The sequence below is a fragment of the Artibeus jamaicensis genome, unplaced genomic scaffold, assembly GCF_021234435.1.
Source record: "Artibeus jamaicensis isolate MK-2021 breed Jamaican fruit bat unplaced genomic scaffold, CSHL_Jam_final contig_415, whole genome shotgun sequence".
NCBI classification, from domain to species: Eukaryota; Metazoa; Chordata; class Mammalia; order Chiroptera; family Phyllostomidae; genus Artibeus; species Artibeus jamaicensis.
Window position 1 is genome coordinate 36747743 of NW_026521823.1, and position 25056 is coordinate 36772798.

Sequence of the window (25056 nt, forward strand, 5' to 3'; positions counted from 1 at the left end):
AGAAACAGGGAGCAGTGGATAAGAAACACAGTGCTTGTGTTAAAATGCTACACTCAGTCCTGAAAAACATTGCGATCTGCACAAAGAACACATTAAGGAAATGGTTTGCGGCGGGGAGATCGGGTTTGGGGGTTTGGGGCAGACCACTCCAACTAGGCAGTGTTGTAACCAGCACGCTACCCACTAGCCACACGATAACAGCTCAGAAGGCCTGCGGTTGCCACAGCAGGTATCTTTTAAAATATATTTTGTTGATTATGCTATCACAGTTGTCCCATTCCCCCCTTTACTCCCCTCCACCCTACACACCCCGTCCCACCTGCATTCCCCCTTTTAGTTCATGTCCATGGGTCGTACATGTAAATCCTTTGAGTGCTACATTTCTTATACTGTTCTTAACCTCCCCCTGTCTATTTGGTACCTACCATTCATGCTTCTTATTCCCTGTACCTCTTTGTCCCCCTCCCACTCCCCCACTGGTAACCCTCCATGTGACCTCCATTTCTTTGATTCTGTTCCTGTTCTAGTTGTTGGCTTAGGGTTTTTTTTAATGTAATATAAATTATGATGTGCCTTGCTGTGTTCCTCCTTGGGTCCAACTTCTTTGGGACTCTCTGAGCTTCTTGGATTTCCTGGAAGTCTATTTTCTTTGCCAGATTGGGGAAGTTCTCCATTATTTGTTCAAGCAAGTTTTCAGTTTATTGTGGTTCCTCTTCTCCTTCTGGTACCCCTATAATTTGGATGTTGGAATGTTTAAAGACATCCTGGAGGTTCCTAAGCCTCTTCTCATGTTTTTGAATTCTTGTTTCTCCATTCTGTTCTAGTTGAATGTTTCCTTCTTCCTTCTGCTCCAAACTGTTGATTTGAGCCCTGGTTTCCTTCCTGTCACTGTTGGTTCCCTGTAAATTTTTCTTTACTTCACATAATGCAACCTTTGCTGCCTGGGTCTTTTTTATGCTGTTGCAGTACCCAGAGAGTTCCTGGAGCATCCTGATGACGGGTGTTTTGAACTGTGCATTTGATAGGTTGGCTATCTCTCCATCGCTTACCTAAGTGATATTTTTGCTCAAGTTTTGATCTGTTCTTTCATTTGGGACTTTTTTTTTTGTCTCCACTCACCTGTTCTGTAGTGAGGGATGGAGCCTTAGGGATTCACCAGGGCGGGGCGACCCTCATTGCTGTGTTGTGACGCCATCTGTGGGGGAGGGTCTGAGAGGGAACAGTGCTGCTTGCTCCACTCTCTGCTTTCAGTCACTTCCCCCGCTTCCCCCAAGCAAATTGGGCCTTTCTGATGCTGATTCCTGGGTAGGTGGGTGGTTTGTGTACGTTCCAGGATCCTGTGGGTCTCTCCAACCAACTCTCCCCTGAGGCTGGGAGTTTCTCCTGCCGCCACCTCAACCCCCACAGGTGTTTTCAGTCAGAGGTTTGAGGCTTTATTTTCCTGCTGGGTCCCTGGGTTGTGGGTCTGTCTCGCTCCCCAGTTGTTCCTCCCGGTTTATCCACACGTAGATGTGGGACCCCCCCTCTGCCAGCCGTGTCTCGACGGGTCCTCTCCACCCAGCTGCCCGTCTCCGTCCCTCCCACTGGTCTGGGTGAGTGCATCTTGTTTACTCCTTGGTTGTCCGACTTCCATGCAGTTTGATTTTTTTTGTCAGTTCTGCTTGTCTCGTTTTAAAATTATTGTTGTCCTTCTTCTGGTTGTGCGAGGGGGCACAGTGTGTCTACCTACACCTCCGTCTTGGCTGGAAGTCCACAGCAGGTATTTTCTAAAGAAGGGGAGCATCTTGGGGCAACACTTTAACTGGAGAAGGGCTGGTGGGTTCCCAGGGGCACAGGGGGCAGTGGAACCCTGGGCTGCCCGAGCCGCCATCAGCGCCAACCCTGGCGGGTGGCCCAGGCACAGGTGCGCCCTTCTTTGTCCTCAAAATAGCCCACAAAGGGTCCCTGTTGCACTCCTTTCCACTCTCCCTAACCTGGCTCCCCGGAGGCAGGACCAGGGAGGACACACTCTCAGGTTCCTCCCACGTGACGGCCGCGTCAGTCCCTGTTCACTCGTGTTAGGGGAACACGGGTGTGGCCAGACAGGCTGTGCTGTGTCCTTTACGCTCACGCCACACCGACCCACAGAGTGCAGGTCAGCAGGCCGGCTGCGCTGGACAGAGAGAAAATGCTCCACCAACAGGAGGAGGAACTGCCCTTTTCAGTACTGGCGACCCCCGCTTTGTGAGAATATTGCTTTTTGATCTAAGGAGATGCAGCTGGGGTTTCTCTTGCCCAACCCTCCAAGATCCGTCCAAATTTCTGGCGGTGACTCGCCACACTCTCCTGCTTCCCCTCATGGAAAGAAAACCTGCTTAGGGCCTCCCGGGCGTTGCCTTGTTAGGACCCAACGTGATTCTTAGAGCACAAGGGACTTACATCAGAATGTATCGGGATGGTACTGGTTTTCTTAAAGAGGGTGGAATAGAATTATCTAAAATTTAACAGCAAGAAGTTTTAACTCTTTGAAAAAACAGAATGGCAGCCGGCCAAACCCGACACATCGCCTCCGCAGCCTGGTGCGAGGAGACAGAACTTCTAGCGAGCAGGGCGTCATAACTGCAGCGCATGCAAAGAACTCGTATACTCAGACATTAGGCAAATAATTTAATGATGTAGAATCAGAATTTCTCTAAACACAGCATTTCAAGTTACTCTATTTTTGTCTGGAGTACAGATCTGAAATGGTACAAATGAGACGCAAATACGGAACCATGAGTCACGGAGAATGACAAACGCTTCCCCCGACTGCCCTTGCCTCACTCCCACTCCTCTCCCCTGCCTCAGGGAAGACACTTCGTTAGCCCTTTACAGGCGGACACAGGAGGACAGTGCTGACACGGGCGACCATGGGCCCATGGCAGTTGGCTTCCTGCCGGAAGCCGGTCTCATTTCCTACGTCGCTTCATTTCTAGCCTGTTTGGATGAGGATCCACTTGGGCGTGTAGCCCATCCCCAAGCTCTGACATCTGTGGGCGTCAGAGATACGCGGGTTTCTGTTGTTGTGATAGTACACACACGGCACAGCTTACTCAGTTACTGTTCTTGTTTTGTTGCTTATGAAGTCACACGGCATCTACAGTCATCCTTACAACTCACTGACGGCCGGTACCGAGTGTGCGAGGCTCCACGCTGTGAGAAGCACGATGAAGGAGTTCCGGACCCGGAGGGAAACTTGAGTGGGTCAGCCCTGACGCGAGTCTCGGTGGCAGGCACGCACTATGTCAGGTCTGGTTCTGAGGGGAAGACTCCACCCACGAGCACTGCCACTCCATCACCAGACAGGGGACAAGGGCTTCTCCTGGCTTTGGCACTCTACCCCCTGGGTGGGTTTCCAATGGGTGGAGGCAATGAGTGAGGGATCCACAGGGCCCAACGGAATGCTCTGGAATCCCACCCAGGCCAGGACCCAGAGACAGAAGCCAAGGGCTGGTGTTGGCCACAAGGTCAACACAGAGCACAGCAGTGCGGCCACTGCACCCAGGCCTTCCCTTACCCTAGGGCCAGGCTGAGGAGAAGCTCTTTGGAGAGAAGGAAGCTGGTACAGGTGAAGGCCATGGGGCTTCTGAGGGCTTGATGCTCGGGCCAGAGCCCAAGGGTATGTCAGAGAGTCAAAGAGGACCCCACCCAGAAAGTGAACGGCACAGTTCTGCCGGCAGCGCCTCTTGGAAAAATCCAGGAGGCCCCTCTGAGACGTGAATCAGAAACATGGAAGCTGCGTCAGGATGCAGGTACAGTCACCTCTTTAAAATCTAGCTATTTGGTTTGCAAGCACCATAGGAACCCTTTTTAAAACTTTCACCACTTGGTATAGAGCAAGTATGTGTTACGCAGATTTGAAGAGAGACCCTACATCTAGAAGGGGTAATCACGGATAAACATCTTCACGAAACGCGGCTGCCTCTGGGTTTTTCTGGTGTGATCTGAGATTAAGCAGGAAACGAAATGGTGACTCGTTCGCAACACACAGCATCCAAACTGCGTGTGTGCGTCCAGTCGTGCAAAATCCCGGACAGAGCTGTACTTATCTTTTCAAGTTAGGTACAGAGGCCAGACTCACCCTGTAGGTCCTACCACGGACAAGAGCAGCAACTTTTCTATCGCAGTACAATTATGGGCAGAAATTAAATGGTGTAGAATAGAGGTCCTTCTGTACAGTTCAACATTTAGGGTAGAGGAATGGAAGGCAACAACAGAATGCTCTGAAATCAAAACAACTGCACGTGGGTCGTGTACTCCAGGCGGCCCTGAGATGAACTGCAGTCCTCCAACACCCGGCCTTGGGGCTGGGCCCACCAGGACGCTTCAGTCTGCTTCGAACTGGCTCATCATCAACTTCCTGCTGTACTCGTAGGCCAGGAACAGCGCCCCATTGGCCGGGAATGCTCGGATCATGGTGGGCTTCAGCCCAGAGTATAAGGCCAGTATTCCTAGGAGATAAAAGAGTGAGCCAACGCTGAGACCCCCTTCCTTAGAGATGCCCCCTCAAAACTGCAGAGCATGTTTTTACAGTTCCAAGTCCACGCAGTGGCATCAAAGACCAACACACAATGAAAGGGCTTGTGTCCACATTTCCCTGACTGACGGGATGAAACAGACCACAGGAAACTGGACAGTGTCAGGTCTCTGAGCAAAGCTGGTTCATGCTCAGTGAACACGCACCCATCACGGCTTCTCCCACGAGGCACAGGGCCAGTGGGGAGAGCGCACTGAAGTCAGAGACTGATTCTAGTGCCAGCGTTGCCCGGGTGGTTATGACGCTCCAATCAGGTAACAGAGGTGGAAGAGCTCCGTAAAACTACACACGAAGCGTAAATTTAAAGAAGGGTCACTACAGCATTAGTGATGTGCAAGGTGTCTGTGCTCTCTGTGGGGCACAGATGGAACAGTTGCTGCGCGCTCTTACTACGCGCTCTCCTTCAAAACCAAGACAGACGCCTTCACAGCTCTCTACTCACTAGCAGCATAAAACTGACTCATATGAATAGTAAGTAGGAAATCTTCGTCCTCCCACCTAAGTCCAAAAACTGATAGGAAGTCAACTTCAGAAGTTGCTTAGCGCAGTTTTAACTCCAGCAGTCTCAGGACTGAGGGGGCTGCACATTCCTTTAAACCCCCTCAGTGGTTCACTGGTGGTCCCCTCCAAAAAGACCCTTGTGACATAAAACAAGTGCTAACTTCCAAACCTCTGTCCCCTTAAACAAAACCTGGATTTTCTGAAGTCCCTCCAGGCTCTTTAGAACAGAGTCTTCACGGGTACCTGGCCCAGGGGTTAGGAATAGGAACTTCAAACATTCTCAAGAATGGTAAGAGCAAGCTAAAGAAAGGGGTTGGAAACCAGTCCTCGGGTGGTGCCAGAAGAGCCAGAGACAGAGCCTGGGGGCAGCGCTCCTCTCTGCCAGGGTGGCAGCAACACGACCCATTGCTGCGTACAAATGCACTTGGTGCTGGCGGCAGACTTACCTTCATTCTTCACGATGCTTATGCAGGTTCCAATAAATCCGCCCTGTTTTCCAGACATGGACAGAACTTGAATTCTAGACTTAATACAATCCACTGGGTAAACAGCAAGCCAGAGGCAGATGCCACCAACTCCACCACTCAACATCAGAGGGACAGGACCTGAGAAGAACGTCGGCAAAGGGCTGGTGAGACAGTGCTGCGGTCGAGGTAGCGGCTGCCGCCAGGTGCAGGTAAAAAGGCGAACACCGGGGAGCAGTCCTCTGAGGCGCGCGTCAGAGCCCCAAGAGCACACGCTCCATGTGGTGCGGGGCGCTGGTCGGCCCCGCATCTTGTCAGGACGGGAAGCGCTAGGGAGGGTCGAGTATGGGCTGGTCACTGTGGCACCGTGGCCCTGTGGCCTCTAAGGAGTAGCAATGCCCTCCCAGGAGGAATGGCACTAAGACCACTGGAACACAGGTCTTTCTTCCACGTTCTCACTCGGAAGTAGTTTAATATTTTAAAGCCCGGCAGCCCCGACTCTTCCTTTACCAGGAAAAACCCACGTTGTCTCATTAAACACACAGTTAAGCCTGGGAGCTTCACTAACCCCAGAACAGGTGGAGGAAAAAGTGACCCCCGCGTGCGTGCCCGGCCTCGTTCGTTGTGTCCAGCAGAGAAACAGAACAATGCTGGAGAGTCTATAAAAGTCCATTGCTCTCAAAACACTAGCAAGCTTTATTACCACGTTTTAAATTTATTGCAAGATGACTTATAGATGATGTACCCATTATGGCTGCTTTCCCACAGGGAAAGGAATTTCTGTATTTCCTCCCCCCTAAAATGGAGCCCGAATAAATTAACAGATGTTATTCCAGTGCAGAAGTTCGGGACACAGGGGCTTCAGCCCATCATGAGACAACCACCAAGCCCAGGGCCACCCAGCCAGTGCCAGCGCCACCCAGAGGAAGGCACCTGCAATTGCCGCGTTGCTTCCCAGTGTCCGGAAACTCCAGCGCCAGGGGGATGCACAGAACCGGAACCCCAGCCACCACACCATGGGATGGGAGCACCACATTACCTAGCTCATCTTTTGATCTCCCTGACGCAAAAAACGATCGGCTCAGCTCGTAGCCTCCGAAGAATAAGAAATAGCCTGGTACTTCTCGGAGTAAAGTGCTGGAGAGTCCGTGGTAGAAGCCCAAGGGGCCATCCTTCCTGAGGATGCTCTTCACGACAGACCAGACTGTGCTGGGAGGGACAGAGGGAGACTGCTGAAGACAGCGAGGTGCCCGGGCACCCGCCGGCGAGCAGACCCAGCTGCGGGGAGGACGCAGCTGACTCCATGAAACAGAGGATGCAGGGAAAGAAAGGCTTCTGGGGGAAGGATGTATCCAGAGAAGCACAGATACAAGTATTTTGTAACAAGTCGTATCACCTGAACTATGCTGTAGGAGAGAAATTCTGTTAAAATGGTTAACACATTTTTAGAAGTCCTATTATCAACCACATAAAAGAGCTAATATCTGTTTTTTCGACAGTGAATGAGTTCAATTACAACAAAAAGTATCCAAATACAGCAAAAATAAATGGTATTCCATTGGCCTAGCCCCTTACGTAGCAAATGCTCAAAAGGTAATGGGGAAAAGGGTCTCAGGAGGAGAGTGATTTGGTCCTGGAAAAGAACTATGCTTATTAGGAAGGTGTCCACGGGTTTTCAGAACTTGGGCCCTGAAGGACGGGGAGTGGGGGTGGGGGTGGGGGTGGGGTGGTTAAATGAAGTTACCGCTGGGACCCAGGCTGATCAGCCAGAATACCTATGCGAATCCCGGGATTCGCATCAAAGAGTCATCTCCGGGTACAAATTAGCCCGCGTCAAGGCTCAGCGCTCGGTCCCAAAGCTGCCAGCCATGCGCCTCCCACCACGGCTGGGGTCCTGCCTTATCCGTTTAGGCCAAAGGGTATAACTTCTCCACTTCGGGGGTGTCACACGTCTGTCTGTTGGGTGGGGTGGTGGGTTCAACATGTTCAGAAAACTATCCTCCAACGGGTGGGGAAATGTTTTGGAAACACCACGGGTTGCAGGAGATACATCTGCTTTACTATGTACTACTTAACTTTAGTACAATATAAAATCACAAAACACTCAACATGCTAAAGCAGCAAGACCCACTGCCGGTGCCCGGGGACGCTTACTTCTGGCTGCTGGCAATCTTCCCCGACGTCTCCATCTCGTACATGGTCTGCAGCCGGCACTTCACCAGCTCAGTGGGGCAGAGCACCAGCGCGGCGAACGCGGAGGCGAAGGAACCGGCGGCCGCGTTCTGCAGGTCGCTGAAAGGACACAGCACGGGAGCGCGGGGATGAAAGGAGAGAAGCACTGTGCCACCCGAGGACCCCACAACCCTGCGAGGTTGACAGCGACACACCAGTTTCCACGTGGGGGAAGTCACGTGCCTGAAGTCACACTGCTGCCAAGTGGCAGCGCCAGGACTCACGCCCGGGGCTGCCAGACTGTAAAACCCACACTCTTTATGGGTCACAGGGCTGTGGACTGAATGTGTGTGCCCCCCAACCCCAAAGCCCTATGTCGAAGCCTTAGCCCCACTGTGATGGCGTGTGAGGGGGGCTTTCGGGAGGTAATTCGGGTTAGATGAGGTCGGAGGGTGGAGGCCTCCGGCGGGATCAGGACCCCTCACAACACAGACCAGAGAGCAGCTGGCTCACGCCCTCCCTCTGCAAGCCAGGAAGGAGGCCCTCCCCACACACCATACCAGCCCCTTGGACTTTGCAGCCTCCCGATGTGTGAGGGACAAATGTCTGCTGTTTCGGCCAGCAAGTCAGTGGCTCTTGGTTACGGCAGCCAGAACTCAGACCCACAGGGACGCACAGAACACGACACAGAGAAGAGCGAAACAGCCCCCGAGTCCCACCGCCCTAACACGCACACTCTGAGCACTGAGGACTTCGGTGCACCTGCCACCAAGCTCTAAGTGAAACTTGGTTCTGAGGCCAAGATCCAACCTGGGCAGACACAGACTGTAACTGCCCCAGATGAAAATCCAGGGTAACTTTTTAACCAAAAAGGTGCTTGTTCCAAAAAGATTCCAAGTTCGGCTGATGACCTCCTGACCTCAGCAACACAGTGGGGAGCCGGAGTGAGTCAGCAAGCCCAGGCAAAACAGTGAAGCTGGATGTGTGTGCAAACGGAGGTGTGGACACACACGCACAAAAACAGAAGGGTTCACCTCCTCTGCCTGCATCCGTCAGCACCGCCAGCCAGTCTCCCGTGGATTGTGACCAGGAATCCAACAGAGTTCAAGACTGGGGGGGGTAGTCTAAAGAACAAACTGTGGGGAGACGTCTCTGAGAGCTTGTGGGGTCAGAAAAGACGACCCTTTCTGCCCTGAGACAGTGCTTCTTCATGACGGCACCCCTGGCATGGGGGGCAAACAACCCTTGAGGCGGGGGCAGGGAGGACAGAGCTGCCTGCCCCCAGCAGGACCTCGGTCGGCTCTGTGACACTCCCCTGTTAAATGCTGGCACCCTGCCACGGCTGGACCAGCGGCAGTCTCGGACTTCCAAAGGCCCCGGGGGGAGAACGCTCGGCGTACTGTTCCAGGTACAGGGACGCCCTTAACATGCTTCCGCAGACCACGAGCAGAAGCTTAGCATGCCTACCACACTCTGGTGTCCTAAATCACGAGAAACTAATAGTTACATAAACTGTGGCCAAACCTCGTGTCAAACAAGGGCCACCTCCCGTCCTGGCCCTGATATCCTGTCCCCTGGGGGCCTGGCCTTGGTGCTGCGGCTGGATACACGGCAGGTGTCAGGTCTCGGAAGGTGGCCTCGAAGCAGCCCTCTCTCAGGAGGAAGACACTGCCTGTGGCCTGGCCTTCCTTCCGCCGTAGAGAGCGGGACGTGAGACCGTCTCCAGAGCACAGCCAGGTGCACGGCTGTGCTAGGACTCAGCCCTCCGGGGGTGGAAACTGCCCCCACTCATGCCACCCCTCCCCATGCCACTCCTGCTTCCCCCGGTTGGCAAAACCAAAGCCTAAAATGATCTCTGCCATCTTTCACCAGCCCAAGGACCCTCGCTTGAGTGCCCTGGGGTCCCTGTGTCGGCTGACGAGCAGTAGCCAATTGGGGTCATTAACTTGTTTCCCAAGTTTGCAGGAACAAGGGGGCATCCGTCAGTGGAGCCGCCCATCCCATCTCAGATGCAGGTGTGGCCCGGGCGCCTGCAAAATGCAGGGCCAGATCGGATCTGCAGCGGACGTCCACTTTCTATGGAGCACTCTCATCTCCCGGGGCACTGAGGGGGGTCCGCGGGCCCCAGCTTGCGCCCAAGTGTAAGCGTTTAGAGCTGGAATTGAAATGGCAACAGGTGTAGGGTGGGATTTTGTGAGAATCGACTGTTTGTCGCCGGTTCAGCAAACATGTACTGGAACAGTCCTGCCGAGTAAGGTCAAGCACCCTGTCTGGTCAAAGGTCAAAGGAGAGAACAGCCCTGGCAGCAGCACCCGCATCGAGAGCTGACCAGAGTTCACAGGGCTACTGCGGACGTCCCCAACAGGTCCTCACTCTCGCCTTCCCCTGCTCTGCTCACTAATCTGTCCCCTGGGCCTGACCCCCACAGGGCACCCCCAAGCCCCAACTGTGGTCTTAGGGAGAGACTGACTGATGGGGGGGCAGGGAAGTTTGGAGGCCGTGGGCTGGAGCCCCGGCTTTCTGGGTCCTCGCCCCATGGTCCTGAGCCCACTTCCTGTCTTGCCGTGCGGTCCTGAGTGCACGGCAGTGTCTGCCCTGCACGTCCCCGTCCGTGGGGCGCACCACCCATCTTGTTCCCTTCCTGGCCACGGTGAGCGCCGAATGGCACCACACATCTGTCAGCGCTCTGGAGATGCCAAGGCGGCATTTTCCCAACAGGGGACAAACCAGCTCTGTCACCCCTGCAAGGTGACAAAGAAGACTCTAAGTCCAAAACAGCACCGAGGGCTGGTTTGGGCCAAGGGTGACAGGAGGTGCCTCTACTGCAGAGCTGCTCCAGAGTCTCTGTGGCCTCCCCGCAGGGCCCGTGTCTCCCTGAGTGGGAGGAGCTACAGTCGCGAAGGGCTCTTCCCGTCAATCTGGTGCGGCTTCTGCCTCTTTCCTCACCTCCTCTCTTCTTCCCGACCCCTGTGCTGCACGGCCCCCCACCAACAGTCTCCCCAAGGGGCTCACCCACCCCGAGCTTTTGGAGAACAGGTTCTGTCCATCACGACAGGACTCCCACCTGTAAACTTGGCCATCTGCAGACCCCCACGCACCTCTGAGAGAACATTTCTGTAGCAAAGGAACCTGCCTCAGTCACGTGGGTCCTGCAGTTGCAATGGGACTTCAAATTCCTCCCCAAACTGCCAGGACGCCTGCCCTTTGCAACCACGAGGCTAGTATCATGGTTTGAGTTATTTCAAACACATCAGTGTTCGAAGGAGGCACAGTGCAGTGTCCCGGAGGGTTCTGAATTCTTTTCAGCGTCCATCTAATTTAGTGATCAGCAGTGCCAAGACACAAGCCAGAGCCCAATGTTTGGGGCAGACTTGGCCACAGAAGCTTCACCTGTATCTTCTCTGATGCTTCTGAGCCTTCCTACAAGTCTGCGTTTCTCCTCAGACCTATCTGGGTCAGGAAACCTCTTTCAAGACCCTCCATTTGGCCGATAAAGTAGAACCTACAGCTCAGGCCACACGTGGCACCGTGGCTTTTGTCCAGCACTTCCGCCCACAGAGAAGTGGCTGCTCCACCCGTGTCTGAAAAGCGCTCTCCCACAGCATGCTGACCCCCAGGGGGGGCTCCTGCTCCACAGGGGGCCCACCCTCCTTCAACTGGAGGTGAACATGCATCCTGATCCAGCCACAAGGTATTCATCATCATCATCATCATCATCAGAAAGGGGTTCTTTTTAAGAAAGGAAACACTCTTCTCTACAACGGATCACGTGGCTTTCGTAACAAATGGAACAAGTGCCAGTGTCCCCAACTCACCTGAGCTTGGCCTGCTTGTCCAGGCCCGCCACCTTCCGCACCGCCTGCTGGCAGAAGCCGTAGCACAGGAAGAGGACCGAGTTCTCGGCGATGTTGGCGATGAGCGCGGGGCCGGTCCCCTTGTAGAAGCCCCGGAAGCCCACCTGGGAGTAGGTCTTCAGGCAGCAGTCAGTGAGGCCCCTGTACAGGTCGGGGAAGGTCTGCATCTTCACCTTCATGGTGTCGAAGGGCTGCCCGGTCAGCACACACGCCGTGCCCCCTGCAAATGGGACGGGAGTCTTCTGTAGTGTGTGTCTGCGACCCCTTTAGGGCGCCACTCGATGCCCCATGGAAACGGGGGCCCAGGGGCCTGCCCCAGCACAGAGGCTCTACTTCAGCTCATTCTCACCTCTCACCCCCTCCAACCTGCTAACCCACCCAGTAAACAACCCGGGTGCCTGGCTCTCGGCTCCAGCCCCGAAGGAGCCACATGGTAGAGGGATGTGTGTGTGTTCCACAGGCAAGGCCACCGGATATAAAGCGGTGGCCTGTGGTCAGCAGCACTAGCAAGGGGATCGAAGGGGTTGGGGCTTGAAGCCTGGCTCCGCTGTGAGGTCCTCAACACGGGATGGAACTTTCCAGCCTCGGCTCCTAGTCGGGGGTCGTGCAAGGGTCGAATATAACAATGGAGAAGAAGGCTTAACACAGGGGCTGCCAAAGAGGTTCCTGCCTGAGCTGCTATCAAAGGACCGGGAGGGAAGTCGGGGCAGAGTCCATCCTTTGTCTTTGCCTAATGCCTCCTGGTGATGATGACTATCGGGATGATAACTGGCAACAGATAAAGAAAACGGAGGGGCTGATTAACCCCCAGGAGTTAAATAGCTAACCGTACAGAAAGCCTCTCTTCAGACTCTGCCAATATGTAATTTGTAAACAGATAGGGAGTGAACCGAAACGTGTCTTTGTTTAGCAAAAACCACATATTTACTTACTTTTACACTGTAAAAGTACTAAATACAGCAAATCTAAATTGCATTAGAGGACTTCAAGAGAAATTCTGCACATAAGGAAAAGACGACCTGAAATGACCGTATTCTATCCCCAGATGCTGGGCGGGGTCTGCCTTTTGGGGGCTGCCACTGGCTGATGTTTCCACCTCCCCTTGGGCCTGCAAGGCCACTGCGTCTTGCCTGTCCCCTGGCTGTGCCAGGAACCGTAACCACTGGAGAAGGTTACGAAAGCCCAGTCCAAACCGAAGAGAAGGGTTATGTGACACATTTAGGAAACAAATGCAGAGGCACAGACACAGTGTGAAGGGTTACTAGGGAAATGCGGCGGAGGCTGGCGAGGGTGAAGGACGTCAGACAGGCGGCGATGGCAGGAGGCCAGACTACGGGCGGTGAGCGCACAAGGCAACATGCGGATGGTGTCTGCAGAATCACACACCTGAAACCTCTATGATGTTATTAGCCAAGGTCATCCCAGCACGTTTCTTAAAAACTTAAGAAATACAACTTCGTAACTTCAACTTTGTACATAGTGACTCCAACTCGGTTGTGGAAGGCAGAGATGGGGGAGGGGCTGCTAGGAATAATTCCCAATGAATTATTAGCAAAGGAACGGGCGTTTTTAAAGAGTCTGAGCTGTTTGATCTCTTCTTTGAAGCAATCACAAGTATGAGCTTTGTGATCTTCCCGCTACTGTTTGTTTCTTGTAGGAGAGTGCTAATATACGTCTGCTTTGTCTTATCAAATTATCCCCAATTCTGAATTGGTGGAATATGGTTTACTAACACATTGCTGTCATTAGAATTATTCTCCCCCGGGTACTGGTGGGCCAGAATAAAATACTACTCTATCCCTGTCAAAATACTTAAATTATTCCAAAAGAGGAGGTGAAGGTCAGAATTTTAAAAATTGGTATGTAATTTAGATAACTTAGATACAGATACACCGAATAAAGCATTTAATTTGGAGCATTACTATTTCAACTGGAAGATTTCCCTATTTCAACACAACCAACCCGAATGGTTCAGACATGGCAGGTGACTATGATACGCGTTTGTTGTCTATCTGTAAGAGTTGCATTTCTAACACGAAGGAGGTAGGAGGCTAATGAATTTTCAGATGCTGGCTATGATTCCTTCCCTCCCGGGAGGTAAGCCAACTTCACAGGTAACTGACCACACACAAAGGACACTGCCCAGGCTCCAAGGGGTGACGACTATTCTGAACCACAGCACCAACCCCCAGGAGCCAGCAGGACCTCAGGCGCCTACCAGTTAAGGAAGCTATGAGTCATTTACAGGAATTAACTATTTCTCCACTTGCTTGGAGCTCAGACCTCTGATCGCCTCATGTCCCTACCCATGTGGAAACAGCCTCTGCCTTCTCTCAAGCAGTCAGGACTGGCCCTGCATTTGACTCTGCCGGACCGGCACTCAAACCGGGTTGTACTCTTCACCTCACCGGGCTCGCTGCTGTGGATTTTCCGTCCTTGGTGTAGCCGCGTCAGCAAAAGACAAGGGGCTCAGGAAATCTACCGGGCATGGACGGTATCAGCTCACAGGGCGGGCAGAGCTGAAAACCGGGAAGCCAACCCTCATCCAGAATTACCTGGTGCACCGGCACAGAGGGGAGAAGCTCAGCCCCTCTGGAGGCCATGGATAAACGTTCGGCCGAGCCACACAGAGAGCCGCATCCTTTTCAGAGCACTCCCCCCGGAGCAGGCTTTCGCTTGTTCTTCACAGTGGCATTGGAGACACTTCAACGATCTCAAATGCCATGATCCCCGACAGTGCTGGTTAAACACTGTGGCGGAGCAGCCACAGTGGGATAGTGCATTTTATCCGTCTTGACCGACAGCAGGGCTACCACGGGCTTCCACTTAGTGTGGTTGAACCTCTGAGATGCAGGCCGCCTCAGTCCGGTCATGGTCCAGTTACCCATCTTCTCCAGCCCTTGCCCTATCCTCGCTGCCTGGGGCTCCCCAGCCTCTCCCAGACTCTCCCCTACAGTAGCTGCAGACTCACGGTGATGGCTTCCTGGTAGACAACCAGGACTGAAAATCTCCTTGGTGGAGAGGTTTGCTTAAAAGAAAAAGCAGAGACACAGAAGAACCCGTGGATCTTGCACCCACACCACCTCAGGCCTCAAGTGGTCCATACGAACCCTGTCCTTGGGTGGGCTGTGTCCCCAAAACCCTCGGGGCCCCCTGCTCCAGGCCAGCAGAAAAATCCCAATGCCTGACTGCTTCCCCTTGTAGAGACCTGGGGCAGAAAAGGCTCCAGATTAAGCCCCCTCCGGGGCTGCTGTCGGCCCCTTGAATTGTAGTAAAACCAAAAGGACGACAGAGCGAGTCAAGGGACGCAGCAGCCGGGTCTCGGCCTGGTGTTTGCCCCATCAAGCTGTGCGAACCTGAGCAAATCCCCCTGGAACTCTTTTCCTCTCGTGTTCTCTGCAGGCCCTTCCAGCTCATCGTGGGAGGACTGAGACCCCTCCCGGGGGGGACGGCCGCTCCACCAGGAACTCCTCTGCTCAGGGCCCGAGGGTCCCTCCACGCAGAGCACAGACCCCTCGCCGAGGAGCCGGTGTTTTTGGAGGTCGGGCCACCGGGGCAGTGCTGCCGCTGAGCAGGGTGAGCCTGTGTCTTCCGGGCAGGAGACAGGTACCAGGAAAAGTCCATGTCAGCTTGGACGAGAGCCCTGTACGTGTTCACAGTACTGCAAACGGCAAGCCTTCAGCACAGGAGGCCCAACAGCACCGCTGCAATCTACAGCCTGAAGATGCACTGTAACTTACACCTGTGGGGCGCAGACGCCTCCCTGGGAAAAGATGAGCTTTCCAACTCTATCACAGCAGGCCTGACATCTCTGATAGACTGAAGGGCATTTAATCCCACAGGCTGAGAACCTCTCATGCAGTGAAATATCCGCAGACTGCAAGACCGAATGGTCCCGTTCGTTCGAGGCAGGCAGTGAGGTGGGGGGCGGGGCCTGAGGGGCTGCAGCTGGATTCCACAGCAGAGTGAGGGGCCGGCATACAGCCGGCAAAGGCTGTGGGGCGGAAACCAGGACCCCTTTGTTTGCCCTGCTCCTTGGGTGGGATGTGCCTGTGGTCTCTGACTGGGAGCTGGCGCCTGAGCCCTGCACTCCTGATAAGCCTCGGCAATGTTCTATCTCTAGCCTTCTGAGTTAGCTCACCTTGGCCGACCTTCAGTTCATGGGGAAATACACTTTTTTTTCCCTCTGAACTCCAATTTCTTTTTTACAATGAAGCAAATGACAAGATGAGAGTAAGTGACTGTCTGAATGCACTTGCTCTGTTGAGCCACAAGGTCCCACCGCCTAAGAGGGCAGTGGGGAGCCCACCCCTGTGGCCTCTCCACCCACCGGAGCTACAACCCATGATAAGAATTGGTGTGGGGTGCAGGGCAAACCAAGGTCTTCATCCCAGAAGTCTGAGCATTCAAGTGCCCCTCAGCCCTGATGGGACACAGGGATCTGGAGAATGAGTTACCAGCCACCCACTTCCTGTGCTGCCCTTTGCGTCAGGCTGAGCAAAGGTCATCTTTCCCAAGAGTGGCTTGGCTGTCACCAGCCGTGACCGGGAGCACTTACTTGTGCTCTGTGGGGCCAAAGTCTGGGCTGGGGCCAGAGCCTGGGCCACCATTCCTTGGCAAACCCTAGGGCCTCACATTAATGACCTTCCAGGGTATTAAGATCCAGTGAATGGCAGACTCATTTACCAAAGACATTTCTAAAGGGGGTCCTCCTTTCTTTCCCTGACAGTAGTAAGGATAGTACCAGGATTCCCTGGAGAGATGACATGGTGTTATTTTTACACAATGAGAGCTCTGAAGACTTGCCAGACTTGGAGGGGAACCCGTCACCTGCATGTCCCAGCCATGTGACACCAGGTGACACAGGACAAGGGACCTCTGTTCTGAGGTGCGATGTTTCCCAGTTGTGAACTGGGGAGCTCCCCACCCTGCACCCCGAGCACACAGTTCTGCTGCGTTGGGAACGACGCTACCTTGCGCCCGGCGTGGAACTCCGTATTACACCTCGGTTCCCGAGCCTCGTTCTAAGTTAGGGCATGTTGACTTGGGGGTAATATCTGCACCACGCTTCGCTACGTCTCACGTGTGGAGAGCACTTGAGGCAGAGCGGATGGAGTTTTCTCTGGGATTACCTGCGGCCCCTGCGGTGAGGTCGATGGTTGCTTGGATGGCAGGGTTGGACTTCATGTTTGCCCCCTCCTCTGCTGGGCTCCGTCGCAGGCAACTCCCTGAAGCTTATGACAGCCACCTCATGTCCCTGGGTGGAGGCAAGAGTTCACCATCAGAGAGGCCTCTGCAGCCTCCCTGTCTCCCGGCCTGATGCCTGGATACTAGACCCGAATTTGGGGGGCTGAGACATCAGCTTCACAAGGCTCCAAAGGGGGCGGGCTCAAGATGCCAGAGCGGCTCCTGATTGGCCTGTCTCTTTACCCCTCCCACCACCTCCTCACCAACAGTGCGCAGATCAAAAACCTTCCTTGAGTATCAATGCTACAGCCACTGGTGTGAGGCACTTCATTCCAACCATCCCCAAACCCTTGGAAACAAACGCCAGAGGAGTGAGCCAGCCACAGACGTCCTAAGCCACATCCCACGAGCCTTCCAGGGGCCCGAGTGGGACCATCACTCCAGCAGGCTCAGCTCTAAACGCAGGCAGGGCCAGTGCTGGGTCCGCTAGAGAAAGCCACAAAACAGATGGTGTGGAAAAAACCGGGAGGCCACCAGTAGCACAGGCCTGGGTCGGAGTGCCTGCCATCTCTGCCACCAGCAGGGTGGCCCCGTGGGCCCCCAGAGCTGGGAGTCAGCATCTATACAATGGCAAATAATGAAAGCATTATCGTTGTAATACCAGGGCAATCACAAATAGCCCTGGGGGACAGATGTGATAGTGAACGGTGACCATCACAAGTTCTCAGTAGAACAACTGCAAAGCACAGCACCAAACACACCGGTTGTGGTCATCACAGTCCGCCCCCCCCCCCCCAGCTTCTCCGCCATCAGGTGCACAAGATGCACCTGGGGACCTTGTTGAAGGGCAGTCTGACTGACAGGCTCTGGTGGCAACAGAAATGCTGCCGGTCTTCACAAGCTGATGAAGCCTGATCTTTGGGAAGCAGCTCCTGCCCCACTGCGGCCCAGATTTGCTTGGTAAGAACCACCTGGGGCACCTGTTACATGTCTAAATAATTAGGCCCCTCTCCTGGAAACCCTGATTCAGTGCAAATACCAGAGCCTACTCCTCTGCCTTTGGTCAAAGATCAACGACTGCTGAGGCATGGACTTCACAGAGACTACAGAAAGGAAGGGTGGCTCATTAACATGGAACACAGGCGGCAAACACAAGGGCCATGGGCCGGATCCGGCCTCCACCTTGTTTTATACGGCCCAGCACCTTGTTTCTACTCGAGGGGCAGCACCAAGCTCTCGCTCAACTCTAAGGAGTGGTTACATTTATACAGTCCTAAAATGACATTTGGCCCTTTGGAGGCAACCACGAGGCTGCTGTGGCCCCCGGTGACAATGAGCTTGGCACCCCTGACATACAATATTAAAGTAAACAGTCCACCAACCAATTCTGTATGGTCTCTAAACTACGTGAGTGACTTATCTGTGACCACGAGGGACAGTTTCTATTCCTCGTCACACTGAAGACCCACGTGAGCCTTTCAGGAAGGGTGGGTGGGCAGAACGCCACCCTGGGATGAACACTAATGTCTCCCAAACGTCAGCAGAAAATTGCTTTAGCTGCCAAACATTTTTTAACCACCTGAAGAAGGTTGCCAATGACCAGACACCAAGAATCTTTCTTTAAAAAAAATTTAAACCAAAACCATCCAAAACACAGCACTTGAGTACTTAAAGCCACCAAATTCAAAACCCAAGACAAGGATTTCGCGTTGTGGACAGGACGGGGATGGCAGTGCCAGGGGCTGTGCCGCGAGCTGGCGGCCGTCCGGGATCTGGAGATGGGTAAGGAGGTCCTGATCTACTGTCCCCTTTTTCCAGGTGCAAAAATTGAGGCCAGATGAAGATGGACGGTGGCCGTGCCTCACAGAGGGGACGCACGGACAGGACACAGCCGGTGTGGCCTCTCAGTGCCTTCATGCCTTCGGAAACGGGCATTTCTTTCTCAGCAGGGCGCAGCCGATCCTACCATGCCATCGGGGTGAACCCAACCCCTTTAGGTAAGCCGAACTTACACACGTCAGATCCTACAAAGTACTTGTAGAATTATTAGGGCAGTCGACAGTGATGGGAACTACCACACTAACTCATAAAGTTTGGGGTATTGATTCAAATAACGCGCAGCTCTGGATTGAGGGAGACAACTGGCCTGGGGGATTCATCAGCCTTCAGTACAGCCTCGAGTATAAAAACCGAGCCCTTTCAGCCTCCCTTTGCCCCCCTTTAAAACAACACCAGGGTCCACTTCAGGAGAAGGAACAGCGCGGACCACAGAGCTCAGTGGTTCCCTAGGGAAATGAATTTCTCCGAAGGGAGAATCCGGGGAGGCCGCGTTCCACAGCAAGGTTCCACCTCCAGGGGAAACCTGGCCCTGCACACGGCCGCCTTTCAGCAGCGGCTGGAGCTGGGGCACAAGGGTGCTGGGACGCACACCGGCCGCGCTACTAAGCGGCCAACGTGGCGCTCCAGTCCGCGAGCCTCGGCATCCTCGTCCGCACCAGGGGCAGCTTAAGGACACGACTTCCAACTTTGCCGGGCTCTGAACGCCCGCGAGCTCTGCCCAGCAACCCGCCAGGGTGTCCCATTCATCAGCGCCTCGGTCCGCCCCAGTGATCGGGCACAGAGGGCGCGGAGCCCCGAGGACACATGATAGGACCTGGGGCAAAGGAGGGCAACGCCGGCCAGCAGGTGACCCCTGCGGGGGAGGGGGCCGCGCACCGCGACAGAGTGTCCGCCGAACCCGGGGGCAGCACGCGGGAGGGGGGCACCGCGCGTCCCCGGGCACGTGTGCTGTGCACTGTCCGCCTCCCTGGCAGCCCCGGAAGGTCGCCCGCCCCCGGCGCCCCTGCTGCCCACCCGCGCCCACGCGCGCCAGGCCCGGGCTGCGCTCACCGCCACCCGTCCGCGTCCTGCTCAGGCTCCGGCCTCCCGAAGTCGCCCGGGCCTTGGGGACGGGGGTGGCCGCTCCACCCCCACGTGGGCCGCAGGCCGGCCTCCACCCCGCCCCCCCCCCCCCGAGGGACAGCCCCGGGGCGGGCGGCCCGCTGGGCTTGGAGCGGCGGGCGGGGGGGCGGAGCCTGCCCGGGAAGCGGAAGCGGGCGCGGTGGGCGGTGCTCGGGCGCACAGGCCGCGGGGCGGACGGGCACCGGGCGCTCGGGGTTCACGGCAGTCCCCGGGGTTCCCGGGCCCTCCGGGAGGCTCCGCTGCAGGAGACCGGAGGGCCAGGGCTGGCGTCCGGGCCCAGAGGACCGACAGAAGGGAGTCCTCAGGCCGGTTCACCTTGCTGGGACTCGGGGCGCCCGGGCTTCATTTAAGTTAAGAATCGAGTGCGCAGGTACTGGAAAGAGAGTGATGAAAAGAAATTCGCTATTGCCAGTAAAAAAAAAAAAATAATAATAATAATTAAAAAGACTCCCAACCAGTGCCCATTCTGCCTTGCCCAAGGAAACCCTTTTCCACTGATGAAAACGGTAACCCCGAGTCAGCCTCTCTGATCTTTCAGGACTTTTCAGTGGCTCTCTGGAAGTTCACGAAAAAGCGCGACTGAAGGAGTCTGTGGTGCCCTCGGAGTAAAGCGGTTTTCTCTAGGGCCTTAGGATACAGCCAACACCTCCTCACTGTCCTGTAACACGGAGTCACCGCCTCGACTGCTTTGGTTCTGGCTTCGTTCCTACTTAGGGTTTTCTTCCTTAAAACACGGCATCATTCCCTTTGACAACTTTCCGCCGTGTGTGTGTGTGTGTGTGTGTGTGTGTGTGTGTGTGTGTGATGTTGGACTATTGCTGATGTAATAAAATGATGTTTGGTGCCGGGCAGTGACTTAAATACTTGACCAGCACAACTGAATGGCGCCCTCGTGAGAAACGGGGCCTCACATCAAAAAGGCCTAAGACTGTCGTCCGGAGACCAGCACTGGAGAACCCAAGCTTCTGGAACAACATGTAATCACAGAAACGAGCCAGGGAGTTGCGAGGACTTGCCAGACGCCACATTTAACACAACTATGGGGTGGGGGGCAGGCCCAGGCGCGTAACCTCCTTATAAAATCACCTCAGCGGCCTCACATCACTCACAGCAGTGGCTCTTTCCTTCGGGACTAGGGACGCATGGGTATAGATGAACGCTCACCCTCTTGCAAGGGCTTGGAGAACAGATTGGCTGGCACTGTGCAAATGTCCATGCAAACCTTGGCCTCAGGGCCATTCCCCAGCAATCTGCTGTCCTCTTGAGAATGGAATTTTAGAGTAATCACTGCTTTCCATGTGCGTAGGTCAAATAGTATTTCGGTCACACAGCTAACAAGTCAATGCCCTGACCTCCTTGCTCCTGGTAGCTGTTTCCTGCACTTGGAATTGCACAATCCAGGGTCATCGGTGCAGCTGGCTCTGTGATGAAGGGCAGGTGTGACGTAGATCAGAGGTAAGGGGGCAGAGTGGCTACATGGAAGAGAGAGCCTTCGCTCTTGCAACAGAATTTCACAACGCACCAATTAATGATACTGAAAGGAGACCTCATTTCAGCCCTGGAAGGGTTTGGCCCTGACGCAAGGTGGATGTGTCTTAACAGAGTATTGATTGGCATTGCAAATAATTAAAAAACATAAATTATCTTTGATTCAAGGGTACTTTTAATTAATGAAAAAGGAGAGATACTTTGATTACACAATTTTAACTCCCATCAACTATTCTTGGCAGCCAACGTAACTTTCCTTGACAACTCCCTCAAATATTTCTCTGGAATCAGAGTTTGTATTGTATTAGAAGTAAACAGATTTGGATGCCTGTCTTTGTGAAATAAGAAGGTAATTTTTGTCCCATGAAAGAGTTGGTAGGACAGTGTTTGAAAGGGGGGCAATTTCTGTTCCTTTTCCAGCCTTGTTGAGAAGTAACTGGCATACCTCACTGTATCAAGTTAAAGGCGTACAGCATGAAGGTTTTCTACACATTGTGAAATGATCACTGCAGTGGGTTCAGCTGCCATCTGTTCACATGAATACAATCAAACGAAAAAAAGGAAGACACCTTTTCCCCTCGTGAGAGGTTTCTTTGGACGCACTCTTTGACCAGCTGTCTTCTGTGTTATACAGCAGTGTTGGCTACAGCCGTCATGTTGTACATTACATCGCTAGTATTCACTCATCTCACAACTGAAGTTGGTACCTTCCGACTACTTCTTTTTTCTTTTTGGCCTAGTGATAGGGGTGGGGTGGGGCTCAGGGTCTGCAGCATGAGCTTAGCAGAGAGATACTGGCCTGATTCCCAGTCTCCTAACGCCAAGCCCTGCAGGCCTGGAAAAGTCTGGAAGAGAACAGTAATGCGTGTGGAGGTAGCAAGCTGTGTGTGCACGTAGGAAACTGGGTTACATCAGTAATAGTGACTATGGCTGGGCTTGAGAATTACATGTGGAGATTATTTTTACCCTATTATTACTTTTTAATGTCTTAATGGCTGCCTGGCTATATTCTTAAAGGTCCAGTTTACCCAAACCAGTTTAGGTTTGGAGAGGGACCTGGGTATTTGTATTTTTATACAAAAATACAAATGAAATTTTATAAAAAAATTATTGTGGGTATCTTGCTCTGTGTTCTTGGACACTCAGACATTTACAAACATTTAGAAAGTGCTATTGGAAAGTTGATCATTCTGAGCAAGCACAGACTGATGCATGTAGGGAGCTGCTTTGCATGGCATGGAAACGTAGCTCAGCCACCACATGGAAAACCAGTGGGGAGCAAGTGGCACGCAGGACCACGCCCACAGAGAGGTTTTCCCATGGGGAATCAGGCCTGCATTGTACCTAAACTGCCATAAGACTTGCTTTTGCTAAAACTCCCTCACCCTGAATTGAGGCAGCAAGGGCTTAGTGTAACTTCCTAAAGTCTGTGCTAAACCTCCCAAGTATGGAGTGTGACCAGTTCAACCACTTTTCCCCCTGGTCTGCAACATCTTTCTCTTTGAAGTTATTAGTAACATTCTTTCATTTGTTATCTGTAAAAAGTAGTCCCCTGCAGTGAACCTGTGCACAGTAAATGAGGACTACCCTCCATGTAATGTACCCAGAAAAGCAATAAAAGCCTGTCCAGGCAGGGACTGGCTGGCTGGCCCTCTTGCCCTTTCTCTCTCAGAGAGTGGCCGTGCCGTCCCTTTTTCTCCACAGGACTTCTGTTGTCCATGTGTATTTGTTCTCTAGCAGCCACAAACATACACGGATCCTGCTGGCCAGGATCCGCCACAGATGTAATCACTAAATAAAATACAAAAATAAAGGGGTGTATCCATTCCTTGGAAGGCCCAGGATATTTGAGGCAAGAAAGCCTAGAGATGAGCACAAGCCCTGGCGACAGGTGCCAGAGGGGGAGTCCCAGCACCTCGTCTTCCTGCTGGCTGAACAGAGTAAGTCTTCTGGACTGAGAATTGGGGGAAAGGTCAGTTCTGCCAACCGATGCTCTAAGTACCATCCCGGCTGCCACGCACCACCTTCAGTGTCTCTGCTTCACAAAAGCCATTCTTATGCTTCCACCTCTATGGTCCACGTGCTAACCCTCTTCTTATAACAGGATTCTTTCTCTCTCACTGTGCATGGAATGCTAAACCACGGCATGCCCTGCATCCCCAAGCGAAGATCCATCAGGAAACATTTCTATTCCAAGCTTTGTACCATGTGTACACTGAGAATTTGGAGGTTAAAAGCAAAGCCTGATTATGCAAGTAGCTTACACTGCAGGGAGGGAAGACAGTCCACTAAGAATCACAGAGGCATATTGGGGGTGTTGCAGAGCAACAGGGAAAGGGCACAGGACCCAGCCCAGAAAGCCAGGAAAGGCATCCAGAAGAGGTGATGGCTGCGTCTTGAAGGAGGGAACCAACCTTACAATTGCAAGGAGGGAAAGCAGTGTGGCCAAGTCAGGCACACGGCAATCATTCAGTGCAGGGCAGGAGGTGGAATAGAGAAGGCTCGGGAAGGAGCAGGCTCATGGCCGGGGGCGGGGGGCGGGGCACAGACCCTCCTGAGAGTGTCAACTTAATGCAGAGGGCGGTAGAGGGAGCCACTGAATGAAGGAGACATTCTTTGAGATGTGACAAAGTAAATTCATTCACTACTGCGGTAAGAGAAAACAAAAACTTGTGCAATAGCACCACCTAATGGGATACAAAAGAAAAACCTTGACTTAACCAACCTGTTAGATTGTTAAAAGCAAAACAGTACTTGAAGATCTCAATACACGTCCAGACAAAGAAAAAATCTATCAAGAGCAATCAATAAAATAACCACGGTAACAAGGGAGTTCAAAACAAAAAGAGAATAAAAAATCTCCAGAAAATAAATGTAAAGACATGGAAGACTGAATTAAATGGCAGAACATTCAACTTTGCGGCTCTGTAAAAAAAAACAAACAAACAAAAAAAACACCTCAGTGAGATGCAAGAAAACTCAGAAAAGCAGTTTAATGAGTTCAGAAACCAACAAACTAAAGGAGGACTTTACCAATGAGATTTAAGCTACAAAAAACAAAAGAGCTGAAGAACTCAATAAATGAGACAAAGAATGAATTAGCAAGCTTAGGAAATAGAAAAGACCAGATGGAGGAAAGACTTGGTGATATTGATGATAAAGATCTAGGAAGGACCCAGTGGAAGGAGAGAATTGAGAGTAAAAAATTAATGAATGAACTCTGAGGATTATCTATTCAAATGGAGCAATATAAGGATATTGGATATATCAGGAGAAAAAAGAGTGGAAGAAAGGATGAGAGAGCTTATTTGAACAAATAAGTGATGAGAACGCCCCAAAACAAAAGTATAGAACTGAGACACATAACATACGAAAGAGGAAATAGAGGGGGAAATTGTACAATACCACAAAACTAAAATAGTAGGCAAACGTAAGGCGTGGGGACACCAAGCAACCAGAAAACAAAAAACAAAACGGCTACAGGATGTCCTCGTGTATCGATAACCACACTAAATGTAAATGGACTAAACTCCTAATTACAAGGCACAGAGTAATGGGATGGGTTAAAAATCAAGACCCAACCACACCTTGTTATATAGGGAAATGCATCCCTACTACAGAGACAAACACAGACTCGCAGGAAGGGGGCAGAAGATGACATGCCAAGCAAATGGTATCCAGAGAAGCGAGGGTGTAGTCAAGTTTATGTTGGACCAAGCAGATTTCAAGATAAACAAGAGACAAAGATTCACATTTTGTAATTATGAAGGAGGTAATTCATGAAGAAGACGTAACACTTCATATATATACATCCACCCTGGAACTGTGTGCGCATATATGTTTACACACACACACACACACACACACACACACA

The 25056-nt window shown here is 52.8% G+C and overlaps 1 protein-coding gene across 3 annotated transcripts; it reads right to left on the minus strand.

Moving 5' to 3' along the window:
• Nucleotides 1-2633: 2633 nt before the first annotated feature.
• On the minus strand, nucleotides 2634-19978 carry SLC25A15 (solute carrier family 25 member 15). 3 transcript variants are annotated; one of them, XM_037129709.2, is made up of 7 exons: nucleotides 19623-19978; nucleotides 16679-16803; nucleotides 11508-11766; nucleotides 7675-7812; nucleotides 6560-6729; nucleotides 5503-5661; nucleotides 2634-4469 (listed from the first exon to the last, which is right to left on the minus strand). In XM_037129709.2, exons 2-7 carry the CDS (start codon nucleotides 16731-16733, stop codon nucleotides 4345-4347), a joined length of 906 nt encoding a protein of 301 aa, XP_036985604.2. In that variant the 5' UTR covers nucleotides 16734-16803; nucleotides 19623-19978; the 3' UTR covers nucleotides 2634-4344. The 3 variants fall into 3 exon arrangements, with proteins under 3 accessions (XP_036985604.2, XP_036985628.2, XP_036985613.2); XM_037129733.2 differs by lacking the exon at nucleotides 19623-19978 and adding an exon at nucleotides 14102-14259 and having other exon boundaries at nucleotides 16679-16982; XM_037129718.2 differs by lacking the exon at nucleotides 19623-19978 and having other exon boundaries at nucleotides 16679-16981.
• Between the last annotated feature and the right edge of the window lie 5078 nt (nucleotides 19979-25056).